Raw genomic sequence first — 20,899 nt, 5'->3', positions numbered from 1 at the left:
TTTGAGATCTTGCTGCATTTAGGAGTTGTCTGTCTTTCAGTACTGCAGAGTAAAACTCTGAGCAAAACATGTCACAATTTAGAGTGACAATGAGCTCACATCTAATTATTTCAGTAGAACATTTGTTCCGCACATCAGTCCACTTATTCTTCATGAGAGAGAAAATCCTCTCTGCCAATCCAGTGGAAGATGGGATGCTGAGTACAAACGATACAACAGGCTGGATGTTGGAGAGGTCAGCTGCCTGAAGAATTTCTATACACTTCTCTGCTGTTCCCTTGGACTGCCACTTTTCCTTCTCCTGAGGTCCTTTGGTGAGGGGCTCCAGAAGGCTGGTTGCAGTGACACACTCGTCATAAAGCTCATCCATAGAGATGTTTAACCTGCCAATGGAGATAAGAAGTAAACCTGGGTTATAAGCACCACATAGAACACTTACAGTGGTAAATAAATGGAAAACATTTATTGTATATTTATTGCATTGTATAGCTTTTATACAATACAATAGTTTACTTTATTTATTATGTATTTATCCATCCTTTTAGTTTAAAATCATCCAAACAACATATAAACCAAGACAAGGCTACATCGAAACTAAACACCCAAGTTAAAAAAAAATAGAAAAACTAATGACAAAACAGAAACAGACAACAAAAATAATAGTAAACAAGCCCCAACACAGTGGGTTTTTTTCTTCATATAAATACCTTCACTTTAACCAGAGGGTTTAAAAAAGCAATGTTTACTTACCATATCTGCTTCTGCCGTGGCCTTGTGGACGACAAACTGATCGAGGGTTCCCCGTAATTTCACGTCCTTTATGTTTTTCATGTGGCTACTACTAGACGCATGTTGCTTGAGGTCAGTGAGTCCACCATGCCCTTTGGAAAAACTGCGCCGGTACACGGTGCAGTGCGCTTTATAGGTGTTATCGCGCAGTTTTTCCAGCCAGGAATTTTCCTTTTCCCATTCCTCCCTGTATTTTTGAAGCCTTTTTTCTTCTTTCTCGGAGGGGTACTGTCGTCCGAGACTTGTACAGCAGTGTCGGCGTTAGTTTCCCGGTTGGCCGTGCTGTTTGCTGTCGTCTGTTTTCTTCCGGTATCTTCTCCCCAAGCGACCGTTCCTCGACCAATGAAATAAGCGGTAATCTGTATCGTCATATTCGTGTATAAGCATGCGGTCAGCTCATTGGTCACAGAGCAGGCGAAGGGCTGGCTTTCAAACAAAGCGTTAATTCCGGTAATAGACTACAGACTAATTTTGATCCATACTATATTACGGGACAAAGTGCGTCCCTTTTGAGTTCAATACGGGACGTGCACTTGTGTTTCTAAATACGGGACGATTCCGTTTTTCAAGGGACGGTTGGCAACCCTATATGTATGTGTGTATGTGTGTGTATGTGTGTGTGTGTGTGTGTGTGTGCGTGCGTGAGTGTTATTTCACACCGTGAGACAAATAGCCTTAGAACAACGTCCCGGTAACGGAGAAATAAGTGATACATTCGGATGTTTGTCCACAGATCTCATGTCTGTCCTAAGAATGATAGCTTTAGCTAACACTAGCAGCTAACAGCTACTGGTGTCGTTGCGGTAAAACTCGGACAAAACGGGCTTTTAATGGACGTTTATCTCACAAGTTAAATCCAAACGCTCCGTTTAGATTTGCTCGGCGTTTGACTTTTTTTTCCTTAAGAATAACAAAAAGACTTTTACCTTTTCAACGAAAGGATGCTCGGCTCGGTCCCGGATGCTGCGGCTCAGAACGCCTCTGATTGGTTAGAGATCATTTAAGCGGGTCCTGGTTGGTTCAAAAGTACCCAATGGCACGTCTTAATGCATAAGTCCCGCCTTTATAGGCGTAGCTTGAGTACATAACTGTAAACATCAAGAGCAGTGGCCAATTAAAACTCGTCTAACAAATAAGTGAATGCAGCAAAGAATACTATTGGTTGTTTGTTCAGGAGGCGGGGCTCCGCTTCCCAGTGTCTGGTGGCCTTTGAACGTTGGTCGCTGTAACCACATACCTGTGGCTGAAACGAGGTAAGAAGTAGAACAGAGGCGGTGTGGCGTGTTGATAAACGTTATTAATGTGGTTTCATCAGGAGCCTGTGCCGTTTGCTAGCTCAAACGTGTAAGAAGCTATGCTCGGGTTAGCTAGGCTAGTCTCTAACGGCGCGAGCTAACCCTCTTATCTGATGCTAGGAGGGTTATCAGGTCTGCTGCAGGAGGACCGACGTTGGCCCGCTGTGGACTTGTTTCGTCTCCGGTTCGTTTACATCCACACACTGAGTTCTGTTTTATTTTTCAGTCACCTGTCACCTGAGCAGCGGCCACAGACAGGATTATAGCACCTGACCGGAGCAACCACCTGTTTTCATCGTCACCATACAGGTCCACTTTTAATACCTTTGATCAAGACTCCGTCCTGCCGTCACATTTCAGGTCTATAACTAACAGGTGCTACTTTACTCATATTTTAGTACTGCAGCGGTCTCTAGTAGGAATACTCACAGGAATAAAAGCTCCGGTGCACCTGTCTCAGGTACTAGAAGTGAGCCCCATCAGAGCTGATTTGGACAGCTCTCCTCTGATTGGCTAACAGCAACACGACCACCACTGACTCCATTTTCTACCCCTTAGTGAGATTGTTCTGCAGAATATCTACACGCACCTGACTTTACCTGTTCAACACCTGTACTGATATTCTTTTGACAACAAAACCTTTTTTCTTGTGTTAAAGGTGTTTAAACAAATGTTTTCCAGGTGATGTTTCTAGTATTCTACAACACAGAGCTGTACACTGGTTCCATGTGCACATATGTATCCATACAGTGTTTTGTTTTCATTTCCATAGAAACGCCATGGCAACAGAGGGTGAGCCAACAGACTTGATCAAAGTGTTACACCTTCTGATGCTGTCTTTCACGTGGGGAATGCAAGTGTGGGTGTCCTTTATCGGAGGTAAGAGAGGCCAACATGGCCGCCACCCTTGTGCAGCAGCAGGGGTGGGTGGTATGGCCCCACCCCTGCTGCTGCAACACGAGTCTGATTCTGGCACCTGCAGGTTTCGCTCTAGTGCAGCAGGTCACAAGGCACACCTTTGGCCTGGTACAGAGTAAGCTGTTTCCTGTCTACTTCTACTGCCTGCTGGGAGGGAACCTGGTCAGCCTGGCAGTGTTCGCCGTGTACCACCCCAGAGAACTGCTGGACTGGCACGACAGTGTTCAGGTCAGCTCTCGTCTTCTGTAGAGTAGGAACCCTGCCAGTGTGGCCCGGTTCGGTCTAAGTCCTGTCTGTCTTCCTTCTGCTTACAGATGCTTATGTTCTTTGTGGCGCTGATCACGGCGGGCCTGAATGGGCGGTGGTTTGGACCAGCAGCTACTGAGGTGATGTTCCAGATGAGGCAGGTGGAGGAAGAGCATGGCTTGGGGAACCAGGTTGGCCTGAGTAGTCAAAAGGATGGCTACGCTAAGCTAAGAGAGCAGGACCCGAAGTACAGAGGCTATAGGAGCACGTTCGGCCGGTACCACGCTCTGTCCACCGTCTGCAACCTGATAGGATTCATCTGTACCACGACCAATCTGATTTACACCGCGCTGAATTTATCCACCATCTAGAGAAGATCAGCTGTTTCAGGTCCTCAGACCTCCACCGGGTGAGCCTTCTGAGAGACGACGTCTGTCTGAGGACCACAGATGTCTCTGGTGTGTTTGGGAGGAGAGAGACAGTGGACCAATGCAGTTTGATTACATGGGGTGGGGGGGTGAACTAGAGCATGTTCAGCGTCAGGTCCAGAGGTTTCCATCGCTGAAAGACTGAACTGGGTCTACAGAAGCAGCTCTGGGTCGGCTCTGACGGTAAACAACCAGATGGGTTTAAATGTGTTCTTTTGGTTTTTTAAGCACCAGAACCACTTTGGTGCACAAACGTCGTCGGTGATCAAACCTCCACCAGCGGTGTCCGTGCCGGGGCCTGATGAAGTACAATGGCGTGTATGTGATGTAGCGCCCTCTAAAGCCTGGTTTAGATGTCTCTGAGCTCCACCACAGAGAGAAGTTTCCTCGTGCGAACTTCTGTTCAGACAGCAGAGTGTTGCTGAACAGTTCCCCAACCGGCCAACAGAGGGCGTAGCGCTGCTGCGTGGTGCGCTGCCACCATCGCACTGATGCATTCGCCCCGATGGTGTACTTACTCGTGTTTTTACCACCGACTCCGCCACCTCTTCATGCGGTCGCCACCTCCAAACCCTCGGTTCCCGTCGTTCCCATCCACGCCTGCTCCGTGTTGTGTACTCCGTCGTTCCCGTCCACGCCTGCTCCGTGTTGTGTACTCCGTCGTTCCCATCCACGCCTGCTCCGTGTTGTGTACTCCGTCGTTCCCGTCCACGCCTGCTCCGTGTTGTGTACTCCTTCAGTCACGGTGAAAACATTCATATTTTCAGACTTTCTCCGCGATGCTTCTTCAATCTTCTGGCTCTGCCGATAATATCCGTTTATTTTTTACCGGCGCTACAGCGGTGCTGGTGACAAATACAGGGAGCGGCGTCCTGACCAATCACAAGCTTGCGGTCTGCGTCACCCTGTGTGAGCCCGTCGGAACGCCCTTGCATCGTCACATGATGGCGTTTCGTGCCTCCTCACCGATGCCGACAGAGAAGTATAAATCAGGCTCAAGAGTCCTAGAACCCCCCAAGGTGCTTTACAGGACACTCAGCCATTCAAACGCTGGTGGTGATGAACTACAATGTAGCCACAGCGGCCCTGGGGCAAGCTGACAGAGGCAAGGCTGCTGGTCCCTTTGACCACCATCAGCAGCAGGCAGGGACAATGAAGTGTCTTGCCCAAGGACACAACGGCAGCATTCTCTGGGGGGTGCCGGGATCGACCCTACAACCCGCTCTACCCCCTGAGCTGAGCGCCCAGGCTAGTTGGTTACCCAAACACCTGGCCAGGATGACCAGACACGGATTCATCAAGCCTGTGACATAAATCCTGGATGAGTCTGCACTCCCTCAAACAGACCCTGCCAACGATCACAGATTCACCGATTGACCGTGAGAGTGGAACGGCTTACGTTCCCCGTCAGAGCCACAAGTCCTCAACTCGTCCATGGGCCGGTACCAATGCAGGAGGCTATAGTTGATCTGCAACAGGCCCATGGGCCTGGGAATCCGCTGTGTAGCATGTTTTAGTGGTTTCTCTGCTCCAACACACCTGATCCAATGGTAGTCACCTGTTCAGCCTGTAAAGCTGCCTCTTAACCGTGTTTTACATAACATATACATGTCGATGGTTTTAACGTGTTACAGGTGTGTTACAGGTGTGTTACAGGTGTGTTACAGGTGTGATACAGGTGTGTTACAGGTGTGGGAGGCCCTCCACTCTGTAACATCAGAGGAGAAACAGCCGGCTGCTACTGCTTCAGCTTTAGGACATACTACTAGAGTCCCACAAAGAAAATCACCGTCCGAAGTCACGGACAACAAAAGATGTTTTAGTGGTTTCTCTGCTCCAACACACTTGATGCAGAGGTTCAATCAGCTGCTCAGCAGCTCATCAGGCTCTGTTGAAGCCTGTTAATCACCTCCTGGCTGGAACCAGGTGTGTTGCAGCAGAGGTAAAGCTAAAACCTGCTGGATACCGGACCTCCAGGACAGGATTGGGCTCCCCCGGTGTTCAGCAGTATCTCGTTTCCTCGGGTAGCGTGGGTCTCAGGGAAGATACCCGAGGGGAGGGTGGTGTTCCCGTTCCAACCCTGGCTCGTTCTGTAGACTGGCTGCAGGAGCTTTGTTCACCTGCTGGTTAAGAGCAGGTGTGTCGGAGCAGAGAATCTTCACTGATACCTGTTTCTTCTGATTCGTCTCTTTCCCTTTTAAAATCATCTTTATTGTTTATTGTTGTTGTGAAGCGCCGTGTGAGCTTACAATGAGAGTTTCCTGTAAAACAGCAGGCAGCTGGCCTTGGAGGAGCTGTTGGACGCCACTGCCCCAAACACAACCGCTGATCTTGTGAGTGGTACCCGGATGTTCACACGTCATGGACAATGTCCAGGTTGCAGTGCCTCCGTACCTCCAGCAGGGGGCGGGCCGTTCGCTGTAGCTCTGATTGGTTTTGTACCAGAGAAGTTCCAGATGTTTGTGACGCTGCAGAATAAACATGGATCAACCCAACGTTTCAGTGATTTACTGATGAACACAAGATGCACCTTTAACGGAACCAGAGCAGGCTTTCTGGTCCCTGTGGAGCAGCAGGACCGCCACCTCCATCACTGGTGCGTTTGTTTCAGAGGGAAACGCGAGTGAGTGGATGATGATGATGATGATGATGCAGGTGTGGTTGGTGAGTTTCAGCTCTAACCAAACAAGTCCATCTAAACACATGAGGACGCGACTGAAGCGTTAGAAGTGAAGCCTTCGTTGGGTTTCCTGTTGCAACAGGAAGTAGACGCGTGTTTACTCAGAGCGCTGCTTTTGTGATGCTGATGAAGTCATTATTATGCTGCTCAGGAATATTAATGATTAGTGATGCTGATGAAGTCATTATTATGCTGCTCAGGAATATTAATGATTAGTGATGCTGGTGAAGTCATTATTATGCTGCTCAGGAATATTAATGATTAGTGATGCTGGTGAAGTCATTATTATGCTGCTCAGGAATATTAATGATTAGTGATGCTGGTGAAGTCATTATTATGCTGCTCAGGAATATTAATGATTAGTGATGCTGATGAAGTCATTATTATGCTGCTCAGGAATATTAATGATTAGTGATGCTGATGAAGTCATTATTATGCTGCTCAGGAATATTAATGATTAGTGATGCTGAGCGGCAGCATCTGCTGATGAACTCCGTCTGATGTCTGCTTTGGGTTTAAGTGGACTTTAATGGGCTTTGGGTGTCAGGAGACCAGATAACAACCTTCAGCACGCTCAAAGGGATTCACTCCTGCAGCATGTGCTCCAGGACTGATGAGCTAACGGCTAGTCAGAAGGTGGTTTACTCGCCTGTCCACTAAACTTCTCAGTAAACCTCCGCATGGCGATTATTCCCAAAGAGAATACGAAGACATGTCTGCTCCTGACCCTGGTGCACCAGAAGTGATGATGATGATGATGCTTTTTCACCACCAGAGTGAAGGTCCGCCTGATAAACCAGCTTCAGTCCTGCAGGTGCAACATGTTTAACATCCCATAATAATCTAACTCAGGTAAATCTTGTGTCTGAATGCTGAGTTTGAATCTGGAGGTTTGATGTTTTAAATAATACAAAACCTAAAAAACACGCACGCGCGTGCAGGGCGGAGACTTTAGGGGTGTGCGTGTGCGCTGGTCTGCTGTACTCCGCTCCGTGACGTCATCACGGCCGCCACCTCCCATCCTTCCCGCTGTGAGCCGAAGCCCCGCCACAGCGGGACTCCAGCTGCGGTGAACGAACCGGGACCAGAACAGCCTGCTGGGACCGAGCGCGTGGCGGCTCCGGTCCGGACACATCCTGGTTCAGGCGGCTTTCCCGGTACCGTACCGCCGGACCGGAACCCAGAGAAGGTAAGTTTTGTGTGTGTGTGTGTGTGTGTACCAAAGTCGGTGAAACATCAGCCTCGGTGCTCCGGACTGGAGAACTGACGTGAACAAGTCATTTCCGGTTGGACGAGCCAGCAGCACAGGTGTGTTTATGCTCGGTAACGCTGGGCTCGGACAGGTGTCAGCAGGTGTGTTTGACACTGATGCTGCCGTTGCCATGGTTTCCTCTGCACCTGAGACAACCAGGTGTGGCTGGTTGTGAGCCGATGAAGCTGGACCGAGTCAGTACCTGAGCTGTCTGGTCTGGACCTGTGACGGGTCATTGGCCTCGGGCCGGAGGGACGTGCTTGTGCTGAAGAAGAAGAAAATATCATTTCTGAAGCGCCTCAAGATAAAAACCACGAGGCGCTTCACAAAAATAAAAAAATATCAAAAAGAATTTAGAAAATGTTTAAAAATATTTTTTAAATGAGCAAAAATAGACAATTGTGATTAAAAATTGTTAAGAAAGAGAGAGAGTGAACAGGAAAGAGGGAAACCAGTGGATCCTGAGGAAGGTGGAATAGGTGGGGAGAGCAGAATAAAGAGAGAGAGGTGAAGAAGGTCATACAAAAGCCAGCTTGAACAAGTGAGTCTTCAGCTGCTTTTTAAAGGAGACCACTGAGTCCACTGATCTCAGGCTCAGGGGGAGAGAGCTCCAGAGTCTGGGGGCCACAGCAGCAGATGATCTGTCACCTTTGACCTTTAGCCTGGTGCTGCACAACCAGTAGGCTTTGATCACTGGACCTCAGGGACCTGCTGGGGGTGTAGGGACTAAGAAGATCACCAATGTAAGATGGTGCTTGTCCATGTAAGGCCCTATAGACCAGAACCAGGATCTGGAAATGAACCCTGAAGTTGACTGGCAGCCAGTGAAGCTGGAGGAGAAGCGGGGTGATGTAGCGGGGGGGATGAAGCAGATGGACCTGGCTTCCTCTAACAGCGACACGTGAAAGATGCTGAGCACCAGGCCTAACCCGTTCATCACCCTGAAGACGGGCGGCCGTCTCCCACCGGTGTGGTGGTGTTGCGGTAGCTAGCGTGGGTTAGCGTGTTTGTTCCAGCAGCATGATGGAGGACTCCCGATGGGTCAGGACCACACGTGGACTCAAACGGTCAGATTACTGCTTAGAAATCCCGTAAGCGATCGGTTGTAATGAGAAGTAGACAGAAGGGTCAGGGTTCACAGATCCATGAACCCTGACCCTTCTGGGTCTGCGTCCTGACCACAAAGCCGAACCACAGTGTGGACCTTGGAGCTCTACGGCTGGCGGCTGCCGATCCAGGACCTCGGTCTCAGTCCTGATCCATCGAAGGTGCTGGTCCGTTTATCTAGAACATCCCGAGCCTCTGGCTTCGTTCTGCCATCACCCATGAACGAGAGCGCCGTGTTTGGTTGCTCCTGGTTCTGTTTGTGACGTCACAGCACGAATCACTAAACCAGTGAGGAACGGCAGCGCTCTCGTACCTGGATGTGGGAATGAAGGTTTTCCTCCCCCGGCCTTCGCTGCTGTTACTTCAGACCTCTGAAGACCTCCGTTCCTCCAGTTAGAGGTAAACACACGCCTGTGCTGACCACTAATGGATGCAGCTGAGTCCTGCTCTGGTCTCCACGGAGACGGGTCTCCTTAGACACGGCTGCACATCCACCTTGTGCTTGAAGGGGCGGATGCAGCCGGCTCTCTGTTCTCCACCCACAGCTGTGCAGCTGCTCGCTTCCTTCCACCGTTTGGACGACTACCTGCAGAAAGGTTAAAGGGCAGGTAACCCCACACCTGTCTCCAGGACGCTGATGGACCAGCTATGTCTGCTGTCTCACCTGTTTCATCTTAACTAAGGTCATGGAGCTGCTTCACACAGGCCGTGGTTTCACGTTGTCCCCCTGCCTGGTTCTGTGGGACGTGGGCTCCCCCTGAATGTTTTCAGCTCAGCTGTTGTCCACGTTTTCTGTTGCAGCTTTAAAACAGTGAAATTAAAACTAGGTGGTGAAGGGTTGTCTGAACAGGTGAGTCGTGATTTAGAGAACGAGCGGGGAGGGATTCCAGAGGAGGGGAGCAGAGCGGCTGAATGCTCGACTCCCCATGGCGACGAGGCGAGCGGGGGGAGCAGCAGAGGAGCCGGGTGAGTGGACAGTCGAGGCGTTGTGAACAAGATCAGATCTAAAAGATGGCGGCACGTTACGAGGGCTTTAAACATGATGAGGAAGGTGGTTCTCCGAAGGGAAGCCAGGATGAGGTAGGAGTCCTAGTGGGGACGGGTGCTGGAGGCCGACCGAAGACCAGAGAGATGGGTAGGGTTAGGGTCACTCCTCCTGGAAGTGGGAGGACGACGGTAGTTGTTGCAAAGTTGGGGGCTTTGAGAGTCAGACGTGCTGCTGAGGTTAGAGAAGATGCTGTGGGACCAGTTCACTCCGGTTTATAGAGACCCCGACAGCTTGTTATGATCGTTTCCTGTGGTGATCATGGTGGAACATCACTCTACACGCTGTGGCTGTTACTCCAGAGGTCACATGACTCTGATCCAGAGAGCACCTGGCTCCTCTAGCTGATGCTGATGGATGCCACCTGTAGCCCCATCGCTGCTCAGGAGGCTCCATCAGGATGTTTTGGGAGGCTGAATTTGATCTCTGCTCTCCAGATGGCCTCCGGTGACTCCCGGCTCCAGCAGCAGCCCTCCCAGAAGGACGCGGCAGACCAGAACTTCGACTACATGTTCAAGCTGCTGATCATCGGCAACAGCAGCGTGGGGAAAACCTCCTTTCTGTTCCGCTACGCAGACGACTCCTTCAACTCCACCTTCATCAGCACCGTGGGCATCGACTTCAAGGTCAAAACGGTCTTCCGCAACGACAAGAGGATCAAGCTGCAGATCTGGGTGAGGAGCTCCAGCTGTAGCTGGGACGGGTGGGTTCAGCGTGTTAGCTAAACGCTAGTTAGCTCCCGGGCATGTGTTCAGCTGCTGAAGACCGATTTTAGTAGCCTACAGACACCTGTCTGTCTGCCTGCCTGCCTGTCTGATTCAGCTTCCAGCAAGTTGGTCTTGCTTTGCCAGTGCAGAGAGTTTGACTTCCTCGTGTTTCCGACACTTCCTGGTCTGTAAGCAGCTTCCTGCCCAGCTGCTGGGCGGGGCGTGAGGCTCTCCAGGCTCAGTTAGATTTGGGACAACGGCCTTGGCTTTCTGCACACCCACGAAGCCTCGTCGTCCACCTGAAGCCTGGCGCTTTTTAGCCACATCCACTGAAACATTCAAGTATTTGCTGCCTAGTTTAAACCACATGATGCCCTGTGGACAGGAAACAGCTGTGTGGCTCGTCCATCCGTACGACGTTCCAGTAGGGAACAGCTGAGGCACTTTGTCAAATCAGCTAGGGCAGGGGTGCCCTATCCTAGTCCTGGAGGGCCGGTATCCAGCAGGTTTTGTGGTTTTTCTGCTCCAACACACTTGATTAACTGGTTGGGTCACCTGTGCAGCAGCTCATCAGGCTCTGCAGAAGCCTGTTAATCACCTGCTGATGGAAATCAGGTGTGTTGAAGCTGAATTAAAACTAAACCATGCTGGACACCGGCCCTCGAGGACCAGGATTGGGCACCCCTGAGCTAGGGGATCTCTTCACCCTGCTTTTATTTTGAAAGGCTCCTTCTGTTTTCCAGCTAGCAAAAGTTTTAGCTGAATCTGTGAAGCCGCTCTAGGTCTCCCACGGACCAGCTGTGATTCTGGGTCCTTGTAACTTTGCTGTTTGAAGCTAAACGCAGTCAGATCTTGTTTCTAAGCTGCCTCCGTTCCACAGGAAACAGATGATTCATTTAAGATAACCGTGTGAGCCGCTGTGCCACACACACACACACACGCCCATAAATGGCATGCTTAGCCAGAGGTGTGTGACGTACTCTAACAGCTGAGAGGACAGGTGTGACAGGTGTGTGATGATGACTCTGGTAATTCATGCTTGGAGGGAGAACGTTGGTGTGTTCCTGTCCGTAAACGTGGACGTGGCTGACTCACACAGGAAAGTGGAGCTTCCTCCCCTCAGGAAGCAGACCAAGTCCCCTCCAGCTGCAGCGGCGGCGGCGCCGTGTGTTTCTGGGCGTGGCAGCAGCGGGTCTGGTTCATGTTTAACTCGGGTAAACACGCAGAACGGTAACGTCCTGGAAGCCACCGTCTGATCCGCAGAGGGATGAGCGTTCCCATCCAGCTGCTAGCTTACGCCGTGCCTCATGGGAGTGGAGCTGATGACGTCACATGGACCTGGAGCTCACCTCTGTGCACACACACCATTTCCATCTAGTCAGAGGTAATGGGTCAGAGCAAACACACACACACCCTTTGTACACATCCATGCATGTTTCCCAGGAGCAGAGTGATGCTTGGTTACAGAACAGGTGAGGGAGCAGAAGCCTGCTTTACACGCAGGACGGGTTTGTGTGGCCCTAACCCGCATTCTGGGGGGGGGGGGGGGCATCATGGCTGACACAAAGATGGCCGCTAAAAGATTTGTGTTTCATTGTAGATGAAACTAAACGCTGTCTGAGAACGACGCGATGACGTTTGGTGTGAGTCTACGCTTTACTGCAGCTGACTGTAATGGAACATGACCCTCTGGTTACCAGGACAACGCCACCCCTCCTCCTCTTCAAATTTGGGAAAACATCAGCCAAACACACACACAGGGCGGGGGGGCGACCTGCGACTGCACACGTTCCTTCTGACTCGATGAAAGAAAGGCAGTCAGCAGCACAGAGTGTGTTGTTCCGTTGTTTGGTTCCTTTCAGGACAAACTCGTGTTTTATCTTCGTCGCTGACGAGCTCCGTCTACGTCTGACGACATCGCCCTCCTCACCGATGGAAGACAGAAAACGATCTTTTATATAACGCTGCACAGGAACAACAGTTTCATCATAAACAAGAACAACTGGAAAAATAAAGGAACTGATTAAAAATGTAAGGAAAAGGAAAATGAATAGGACAGCAGGAAGTCAGTAGATCCCGGGAAAGGCGGAATAAGAGCAGAACCAGGAGAGGGAGGGGATGAAGGTCCCACCAAACCTGAACAGGTGAGTTTAAAGGAGACCACTGAGTCCACTGATCTCAGGCTCAGGGGGAGAGAGGTCCAGAGTCTGGGGGCCACAGCAGCAGATGATCTGTCACCTTTGACCTTTAGCCTGGTGCTGCACAACCAGTAGGCTTTGGTCACTGGACCTCAGGGACCTGCTGGGGGTTAGGGACTAAGAAGATCACCAATGTAAGATGGTGCTTGTCCATGTAAGGCCCTATAGACCAGGGGTCTCATTTATCCAACATGACGTAGAATCCTTACTAAAACCGTACTTAAGCTCAGCAGAAAAAAGTACTTACGCCAAGCAGGTGTGTGATTGTAGCGTAGACAATCTACATACTAGATGTAACGCTGTTTGCTATCAGCTTTGTTAGATCCTGAGAAAGATCAACAAATTAGCATATGAACTTATACCATGTCTAAATATCCAGGATATTTATACAATCGATAGAAGTTCATACACCAACCGGCTTGGTCTATGTTTAATCCAAACATTAATATTTAATTTAAGAAATTTAATTCATAGCAAAAGTTTATTAATTAAACCAGAAGACTTAGTGGAGTCTTTGCTTGTTCAATAACCAAATATACACCGTTCTGTGTTTCATTTCAAAGAAGAGTCAGGTTTAAAAAGTTAAGAATTTATTACTAACTATTTATAACAGCTTTGATATTAAAACTTGGTATTAAAAGCAACCCCGTGTCTGGGGGGAAACTAAAGTGGAATGCGTGTGTTTGGATGTGTGGATGAATCTCAGAAGGTTTCTTTCGGAGGGAGAAACGCGTTCTGGGTGGAAAGTTGCTTTGCAGCTAACTTATGGTTTCTTAGAGAGAACAGCACACAGACGCCATCTGTCGGAAGTGTCTGCCTCACCCAGTCACGAGACCCCCTGTTGGATCCGAGAACCCCCGAGCACGAGGTTGGTAGAAGGACCTTGGTGCGACCAGATCGGTCCTGAGATGTCTCCGGGTCACGACGACTGATGAAACTAGTAGCGTCTCAAACATCAATAACTCTGAAGGAGTTTTGGTCAGCTGGTGCAGGTGGCGTTTATTCGGAGCGATTCTATCAGCGTGACAGAACAGCTTAGGTGGAGGCTTCGGGGCGGCCGACCCTTATCCACTGGGACTCTCGTCGCCAGGGAGCGTATCTGGTTGGTTCAAGAACTGGACTTGAGCTGAGGAGTTTTTGGTTTTATTAAAACCTCAGGACACGCCCTCTCAGAGACAGAAGGCTTGTTGTTATGGAGCAAAGACGTGTGAGAGCAAGTTCCCCTGATTCAGTCCTCTGCATGGTGTGTACACGTGAACATGACCTTCTGGTTACTGATCAAACATTACTGATTATCATAAATAATAATAATTATTAACCAAAGAAAAATAATTCATTTCAGTAATTAAATACATTTATAATGAACCATGATGATTATTTATGAACCTTGTAATAAACAGTGAAGAGTTTATTAAAAATGATTATTTTAAATCTTGAAGTGTCCTTCATCTTGGGATGGAACAGCAGACAGATAAAAGGCAGTCAGATTAAAGATGCTTTTGCAGACTTTACGTCTCCTGTGATGGATAATCTGTGGACAATGTACAGCTCGACCCAGCTCGACCTAGCTGGGGAAGTGTGACCTTTGGGTCACAAATGAGGCCATTCATGTCGCTACATGATCTATCAAACATGGAGGACGCACAGCTGCACGCAGTCTCCGCTCCATAAATCAGAGACTAACGAGAATGGTTCTCAGCTGCATTCTGGTCACATCCCGCCCTCACCACGCCCACTTACTGCTATAAATAGTCAATGCAAAGTGCCTTGTGGACCTCATGCATATACATAAGCCGACTGTTGCAGCGCTCCACCAATGACATGGTGACCGTAGATCAAGGAAGCGCTATTTCACAAGCAGAAGATGAGGTACCTGTGGGTGAGGAGGAGAAATGAAAGGAAGTGCTTTTGCAAAACAAATAAGAGAAAATCCACGGAGTGGCACAGCGTTGCTGAAGCCGTCAATGCTGACTTCTTCAGAGAGATCTGTGGCGGATGTAAAACAAAATGGTCCAATCAGGATTCGATCCCCAGACTCCCGGATGAAAGTCACACACGCTAACCAGTCACCCAAACAGGATCTCCCCTGTACAAGTAGCCAGGGCGCATGATCAGGTCACAGTGACAGGACACACACTGTCACACACACATGATGTTCTGTCTCAATCTGTCCCCCTGCTGATATTCTGCTCTTCAGGCTGTGTGTGTGTGTGTGTGTGTGTGTGCGTGCGCGCGTGCGTGCGTGTGGGGGATCTGGTTCTGCGTGAACACAAAGCAGTACAAGTGTTAATGCTGCAGGATTTCATAATGGTATCTTCTCAGCAGCAGCACTGCAGGTGCTCTCCATGTCCAGCATGTGTGTAAGCCAGGTCCTTAGTCAACTTAAAGTTGCCACATTTTTCCGCTAAGTTTTCTTTCATAAATCCCAGATAGAGGAGGAAGAGCAGAGGCCCCAGCACAGAACCTTGTGGGACACCATGGGTAAGGGAGGTGGTGGAGGACCTGAACTTATATTTTATAAGTTTGCATCTAAAATTTTTGGCAGCTGAATCCGAACATTTCTGATGTGAAATGTGAACGTCCACCTGAAGCCCTACAAGTGTTTTTATTCTGCCAGATGTGGTGATGTTTGCATCGTTTTAGTTCTAATGCCCAGCTGTTGGTTCCACCTGTGCAGGGAAAAGCTGCATCACAAGGCTTACACTCAGGTCTAGGCAACACTGCCCCCTTGTGGCTTACAGCTGCCATAGTAACGGATGATGCTTCACTTGTTTTTAGGCTTTCATGCGTTGATATAGATGTGTATTTATTACAGTATGAGTTTCTACTTTATTACAGGACACAGCGGGACAAGAGCGCTATCGTACGATTACCACAGCCTACTACCGTGGAGCCATGGGCTTTCTGCTCATGTATGACATCACTAACCAGGACTCCTTCAGTGCTGTGCAGGACTGGTGAGTGCTTTAAAACCATCTTGTTTGCTAAAAAATGCTGGAAATGGGTTTTTCCTCTTTCCTGCCAAGTCCTGTCCTTTATAAACATTTTTAATTCTCCCAGTGACTAAAATTTAACAAATCTGCCACCAAAGTGGTTCACATTCAATTCAAGTTTATTTATAAAGCGCCAAATCACGACAAGCGTCGTCTCAAGGCACTTCACATAATAAACATTCCAGTCCAGGTCTGTTCATTAAGCCAATCAGAAATAATGTTTCCTATATAAGGAACCCAGCAAATTGCATCAAGTCACTGACTAGTGTTAGTGACTATACAGCAATCCTCATACTAAGCAAGCATGCAGCGACAGTGGAGAGGAAAACTCCCTTTTAACAGGAAGAAACCTCCAGAGAATCCTGGCTCAGTATAAGCAGCCATCCTCCACGACTCACTGGGGATGGAGAAGACAGAGCACACACACACACACACACACACACACACACACACACACACACACACACACACACACACACACACACACACACACACACACACACACACACACACACAAGCACACACGCACGCACACACACACAAGCACACACGCACGCACACACACACAAGCACACACACACACACACACACACACACACACACACACACACACACACACACACACACACACACACACACACACACACACACACACACACACACACACACACACGTGCACACACACACACACACGCACACACACAAGCACACATGCACACACACACACACACACACACGTGCACACACACAAGCACACATGCACACACACACACACACACGTGCACACACACAAGCACACATGCACACACACACACACAAGCACACACACACACACACGTGCACACACACATGTGCACACACACACACACACATGCACACACACAAGCACACATGCACACACACACACACACACACACGTGCACACACACAAGCACACATGCACACACACACACACACACGTGCACACACACATGTGCACACACACACACACACACACACACACATGCACACACACAAGCACACACACACACACACACACCAAGTAATGTGTCTACAGTTATATTGTGATGTCTTAGTAAATATTCTATTTGGTGAGAGATAAACTTTATTGTATTTATCCTAGTGGATCTATAATTAAACAGGTAAACTAGTAGTAGCACGTCCAACGTCAAGGAAAGTAAAAAGTTATTATCAGGAGAGGGAGAATGTTTTAGTGGTTAGCAGCAGTGTGCTAGTCGATGGCCCCCTCCATGAGGCCACCACAGCTCAGCAGAACATCGTTGTAGCTTCTTCTGGGGAGAAAAACACTTAGAGAGAAAATAAAGTTAACGGCTGAAATAGCAGGAAATAATACAGTTAAAGAGCATGAATACTGGCCTGATTCTGCGTGCAGCCAGAATCTACTTGTGCATTTTTAATATTCAGATCTACAAAACGATTGGTTTCCAATGCAGACTGGACTTTGAGACTTCTTTCTTTATAGCCTAATGGTAAAGTGTGTGTGTGTGTGTTGGGGGGGTGCTGGTGTAGTCGACAGATAAGCTTGTGGCCCCACTTCTGCTGATGGTATCATATTACATGAGTTTGGTTGGTCACCTGTAACACTCTCACCTGTAATACTCTAACCCAGGGGTTGGCAACCTGTTCCCATCAAAGAGCCATTATTACCCGTTTCCCACAGTAAAGAAAACACCGCAGCAGCCGCGGCGTTGTGGGCGGGGCCTACCCTCAGACAGCAGCCGGTACCGGTCTCTCGTGTACGTCAAAGTTATCTTTCATAAGAAGATAATCAATAAAACGATTTATATAAAGATGATCCAGAAGTTGTAGTCCGTCTCTGCTACAATATTTAGATATTTTTCACCCTGTTGGTGGTTTTACTGAGCAGGCGCCACTTTTGTCATACGTTTCTTTTTAAAACATGTTTAGACTGTTCAGTATACAAATCCAGACTCTGTCACGTTTGATTGTTGTAATTAAACTTTGTAGGTGGGGAAGGTCAGAAAAGGATCCGATCATTTTGTTTTTCCCTCGTTTACAGTGACGGAGATAACGGCGCAGTGCGCCTGGCTCTGGTGTTAATCAAGTTAAATTTTATCTATTTTCACAGGAAAACAGAACAGTCAAAAGCAGGGCTTGTGTTGACCGGATAGTTCCCGTATTTGACCGTTTATTTTGACGGAGAAAGAATAGAAAGAATTACCCCAACGCATGCAGACGAACTGACATTTTATTCCACTTAAATCGCAGATGTAGCTAAATCACTCAAGAAAAGATTCCCATCTGAACATCTGAGCTGGACACTGCTCAGCGCAGCTCACTGTCAGCGTGTACTACATAAGGTCCACAGCGAGCTGAAGATGTGGAGAGGGGCTTGGAGCGCGTCGCAGAACCAGAGCGCATGCGGATTCCTCCGACTGAAGCGAGACTTGTCACTTAGAAAATGTTCCCTGATGATGAAACTTTGGCTGAATAGCGCTTGTTCCTGTCTCCAATGTGGCGACGCATCCAGGAGCCGTCTGAGGAGAATCCCAGAATCTCACATCCTCTTCAGCTCATAAAGCTCCTATATGATTACGCACAAGCGTGACGCGTCAACCCGGTCTCACAGTAAGACCGGGTTGGACCTGTTCAGGTTTACGCAGACAATCTTTACATTTAGAATTAGCTTACAGATGTAAAATTAATGCAGTAAAATATAAAGCATTTTATTTAAATATCCATTCATTATTTTACAAGCACAGAGAGCCGCATCAGATGGATGAAGGAGCCGCATGCGGCTCCAGAGCCGCGGGTTGCCGACCCCTGGTCTAACCTGTAACACTCTCACCTGTAGTACTCTCACCTGTAGCCCGCTCACCTGTAGTACTCTCACCAGTAACACTCTCACCTGTAACACTCTCACCTGTAACACTCTCACCTGTAGTACTCTCACCTGTAGTACTCTCACCTGTAACACTCTCACCTGTAACACTCTCACCTGTAGTACTCTCACCTGTAGTACTCTCACCTGTAACACTCTCACCTGTAACACTCTCACCTGTAGTACTCTCACCTGTAACACTCTCACCAGTAACACTCTCACCTGTAGTACTCTCACCAATAACACTCTCACCTGTAACACTCTCACCTGTAGTACTCTCACCTGTAGTACTCTCACCTGTAACACTCTCACCTGTAACACTCTCACCTGTAACACTCTCACCTGTAGTACTCTCACCTGTAGTACTCTCACCTGTAACACTCTCACCTGTAACACTCTCACCTGTAGTACTCTCACCTGTAACACTCTCACCTGTAGTACTCTCACCTGTAGTACTCTCACCTGTAACACTCTCACCTGTAACACTCTCACCTGTAGTACTCTCACCAGTAACCCTCTCACCTGTAACACTCTCACCTGTAGTACTCTCACCAGTAACACTCTCACCTGTAGTACTCTCACCAGTAACACTCTCACCTGTAACACTCTCACCTGTAGTACTCTCACCTGTAGTACTCTCACCTGTAACACTCTCACCTGTAGTACTCTCACCTGTAGCCCGCTCACCTGTAGTACTCTCACCTGTAGTACTCTCACCTGTAGCCTGCTCACCTGTAGTACTCTCACCTGTAGTACTCTCACCAGTAACACTCTCACCTGTAGTACTCTCACCAGTAACACTCTCACCTGTAGTACTCTCACCAGTAACACTCTCACCTGTAACACTCTCACCTGTAGCCCGCTCACCTGTAGTACTCTCACCTGTAGTACTCTCACCAGTAACACTCTCACCTGTAGTACTCTCACCAGTAACACTCTCACCTGTAACACTCTCACCTGTAGCCCGCTCACCTGTAGTACTCTCACCTGTAGTACTCTCACCTGTAACACTCTCACCTGTAGTACTCTCACCTGTAGTACTCTCACCAGTAACACTCTCACCTGTAGTACTCTCACCTGTAACACTCTCACCTGTAGTACTCTCACCTGTAGTACTCTCACCTGTAACACTCTCACCTGTAGTACTCTCACCTGTAGTACTCTCACCAGTAACACTCTAACCTGTAGTACTCTCACCTGTAGCCCGATTCTGGTTTTTTTTTAGTCTGTTTAATTATGAATGTCCAACTTTCCAGTTCTGGAGGTATTTTCTACACGGTGGAATCATGGCGGCTTCCAGAGAAAAACAAGAATAAAACCCACGAAAATCCAGAAACGTACATTTTGGTCCACATGTTTTATCTTGCAGGGCGACACAGATCAAGACGTACTCGTGGGACAACGCTCAGGTGATTCTGGTTGGTAATAAGTGTGACCTGGAGGATGACCGCCTCGTACCGACAGAGCATGGCCAGCAGCTGGCGGAGGGCCTTGGTAATGAGACCTACTGGTCACCATAAACGTGTGTGGACCAGCATGAACCAAGTCCAAGAGTCTCCTGTGCTTTTGCTCCCAGGGTTTCAGTTCTTTGAGGCCAGCGCTAAGGACAGCATCAACGTCAAGCAGGTGTTTGAGCGTCTGGTGGACATCATCTGTGACAAGATGAGCGAGAGCATGGAGGAAGGCAACCTCATCACTAACCACCGAAACCAGGGCCTTAAAGACTCGTCTGAGGAGAGCCACGGGGGCTGTGCTTGTTAAAACACACACACGCACGCACGCACACACACACACACCAGTAACTGCAGGCATGGTAAAGCTATTATTTGTGGCATTAGTTGATGACTGATCATTGGCTGAGGTGTAGAAGTTCAGCCGGTGTCGGGTGTTCCTGTGCTGTGAGAGCGCTCTGTCATTAATCTGCAACGATAATAAAACATGACGTCTTCATGCTGCCACGCTCTTGAGCCCAACTGTTTTGTTTCCTTTGACATTTTTCCTGACCTTGGTTTTGAGAAGAGGTGGACGTCGGTGTCAGCGTGCGGATCACTGATGGTCCTAACCCTAACGGTCAGCAGGAACCACGATAGCGCTGCAGGGGTGGCAGGGTGCAGCTGGTGGTCTGCCTGCTCACCACTACCTGATCCTGCGGTTGCATATCTGGGGTGCTGGGCTCTGCTGCTCAGCGCTGATAAGACGTTTTACTCACATTTGATAACAGCAGCGTGGAGGAAGGACTCTACGTGTGTTGCATCATCCATCCTGTCTAAGCTAGGATTTACAACAAGGCCAGGAAGAAGGGTGGATGTGTGAGTGTGTGTTCTCTCTCTCTCTCTGGCTTGCTCGCCCTACGTTTTTATGTTTTGCATCATCATTAA

At 48.7% G+C, this 20,899-nt stretch overlaps 3 protein-coding genes across 9 annotated transcripts in view; 2 read left to right on the top strand and 1 right to left on the bottom strand.

The window, feature by feature from the left end:
• The window catches only part of elof1 (elongation factor 1), a 6,690-nt gene extending 4,855 nt beyond the window's left edge, over positions 1 to 1,835 (bottom strand). The window contains exon 1 of the mRNA XM_070543073.1: positions 1,716 to 1,835. The gene's annotated coding sequence lies outside the window, so the exon portion shown is untranslated. The remainder of the gene's footprint in view (positions 1 to 1,715) is intronic.
• Positions 1,836 to 1,914: 79 nt separating this feature from the next.
• On the top strand, positions 1,915 to 6,171 carry tmem205 (transmembrane protein 205). Of its 5 annotated transcripts, none has more exons than XM_070543072.1 (5): positions 1,933 to 2,042; positions 2,311 to 2,393; positions 2,857 to 2,963; positions 3,067 to 3,230; positions 3,317 to 6,171. In XM_070543072.1, the coding sequence occupies exons 3-5, from the start codon at positions 2,864 to 2,866 to the stop codon at positions 3,617 to 3,619; spliced, it is 567 nt and encodes a 188-aa protein (XP_070399173.1). In that variant the 5' UTR covers positions 1,933 to 2,042; positions 2,311 to 2,393; positions 2,857 to 2,863; the 3' UTR covers positions 3,620 to 6,171. The 5 variants fall into 5 exon arrangements, with proteins under 5 accessions (XP_070399169.1, XP_070399173.1, XP_070399171.1 ...); XM_070543070.1 differs by having other exon boundaries at positions 2,311 to 2,444; XM_070543071.1 differs by having other exon boundaries at positions 2,311 to 2,459.
• rab3db (RAB3D, member RAS oncogene family, b) lies at positions 6,134 to 20,479 on the top strand. 3 transcript variants are annotated; one of them, XM_070543067.1, is made up of 5 exons: positions 6,134 to 6,272; positions 10,198 to 10,434; positions 15,504 to 15,622; positions 19,891 to 20,015; positions 20,098 to 20,479. In XM_070543067.1, exons 2-5 carry the CDS (start codon positions 10,198 to 10,200, stop codon positions 20,280 to 20,282), a joined length of 666 nt encoding a protein of 221 aa, XP_070399168.1. In that variant the 5' UTR covers positions 6,134 to 6,272; the 3' UTR covers positions 20,283 to 20,479. The 3 variants fall into 3 exon arrangements, with proteins under 3 accessions (XP_070399168.1, XP_070399166.1, XP_070399167.1); XM_070543065.1 differs by having other exon boundaries at positions 6,223 to 6,340; XM_070543066.1 differs by lacking the exon at positions 6,134 to 6,272 and adding an exon at positions 6,731 to 7,545.
• Positions 20,480 to 20,899: the final 420 nt, after the last annotated feature.

The sequence above is a fragment of the Nothobranchius furzeri genome, chromosome 12, assembly GCF_043380555.1.
Source record: "Nothobranchius furzeri strain GRZ-AD chromosome 12, NfurGRZ-RIMD1, whole genome shotgun sequence".
Lineage (NCBI taxonomy): Eukaryota > Metazoa > Chordata > Actinopteri > Cyprinodontiformes > Nothobranchiidae > Nothobranchius > Nothobranchius furzeri.
This window is presented reverse-complemented; position numbering and strand designations above follow the sequence as displayed.

Excerpts from the sequence above, each read along its gene's own strand:
- tmem205 (XM_070543068.1), top strand. The coding sequence starts at position 1,930 with ATGCAGCAAAGAATACTATTGGTTGTTTGTTCAGGAGGCGGGGCTCCG. Across the intron at positions 2,043-2,856 it reads ATACCTGTGGCTGAAACGAG|AAACGCCATGGCAACAGAGG; the intron begins GTAAGAAGTAGA and ends TCATTTCCATAG. Across the intron at positions 2,964-3,066 it reads GTGGGTGTCCTTTATCGGAG|GTTTCGCTCTAGTGCAGCAG; the intron begins GTAAGAGAGGCC and ends TGGCACCTGCAG.
- rab3db (XM_070543065.1), top strand. The coding sequence starts at position 6,308 with ATGATGATGATGATGATGATGCAGGTGTGGTTG. Across the intron at positions 6,341-10,197 it reads TGATGATGCAGGTGTGGTTG|ATGGCCTCCGGTGACTCCCG; the intron begins GTGAGTTTCAGC and ends TCTGCTCTCCAG. Across the intron at positions 20,016-20,097 it reads GCAGCTGGCGGAGGGCCTTG|GGTTTCAGTTCTTTGAGGCC; the intron begins GTAATGAGACCT and ends TTTTGCTCCCAG.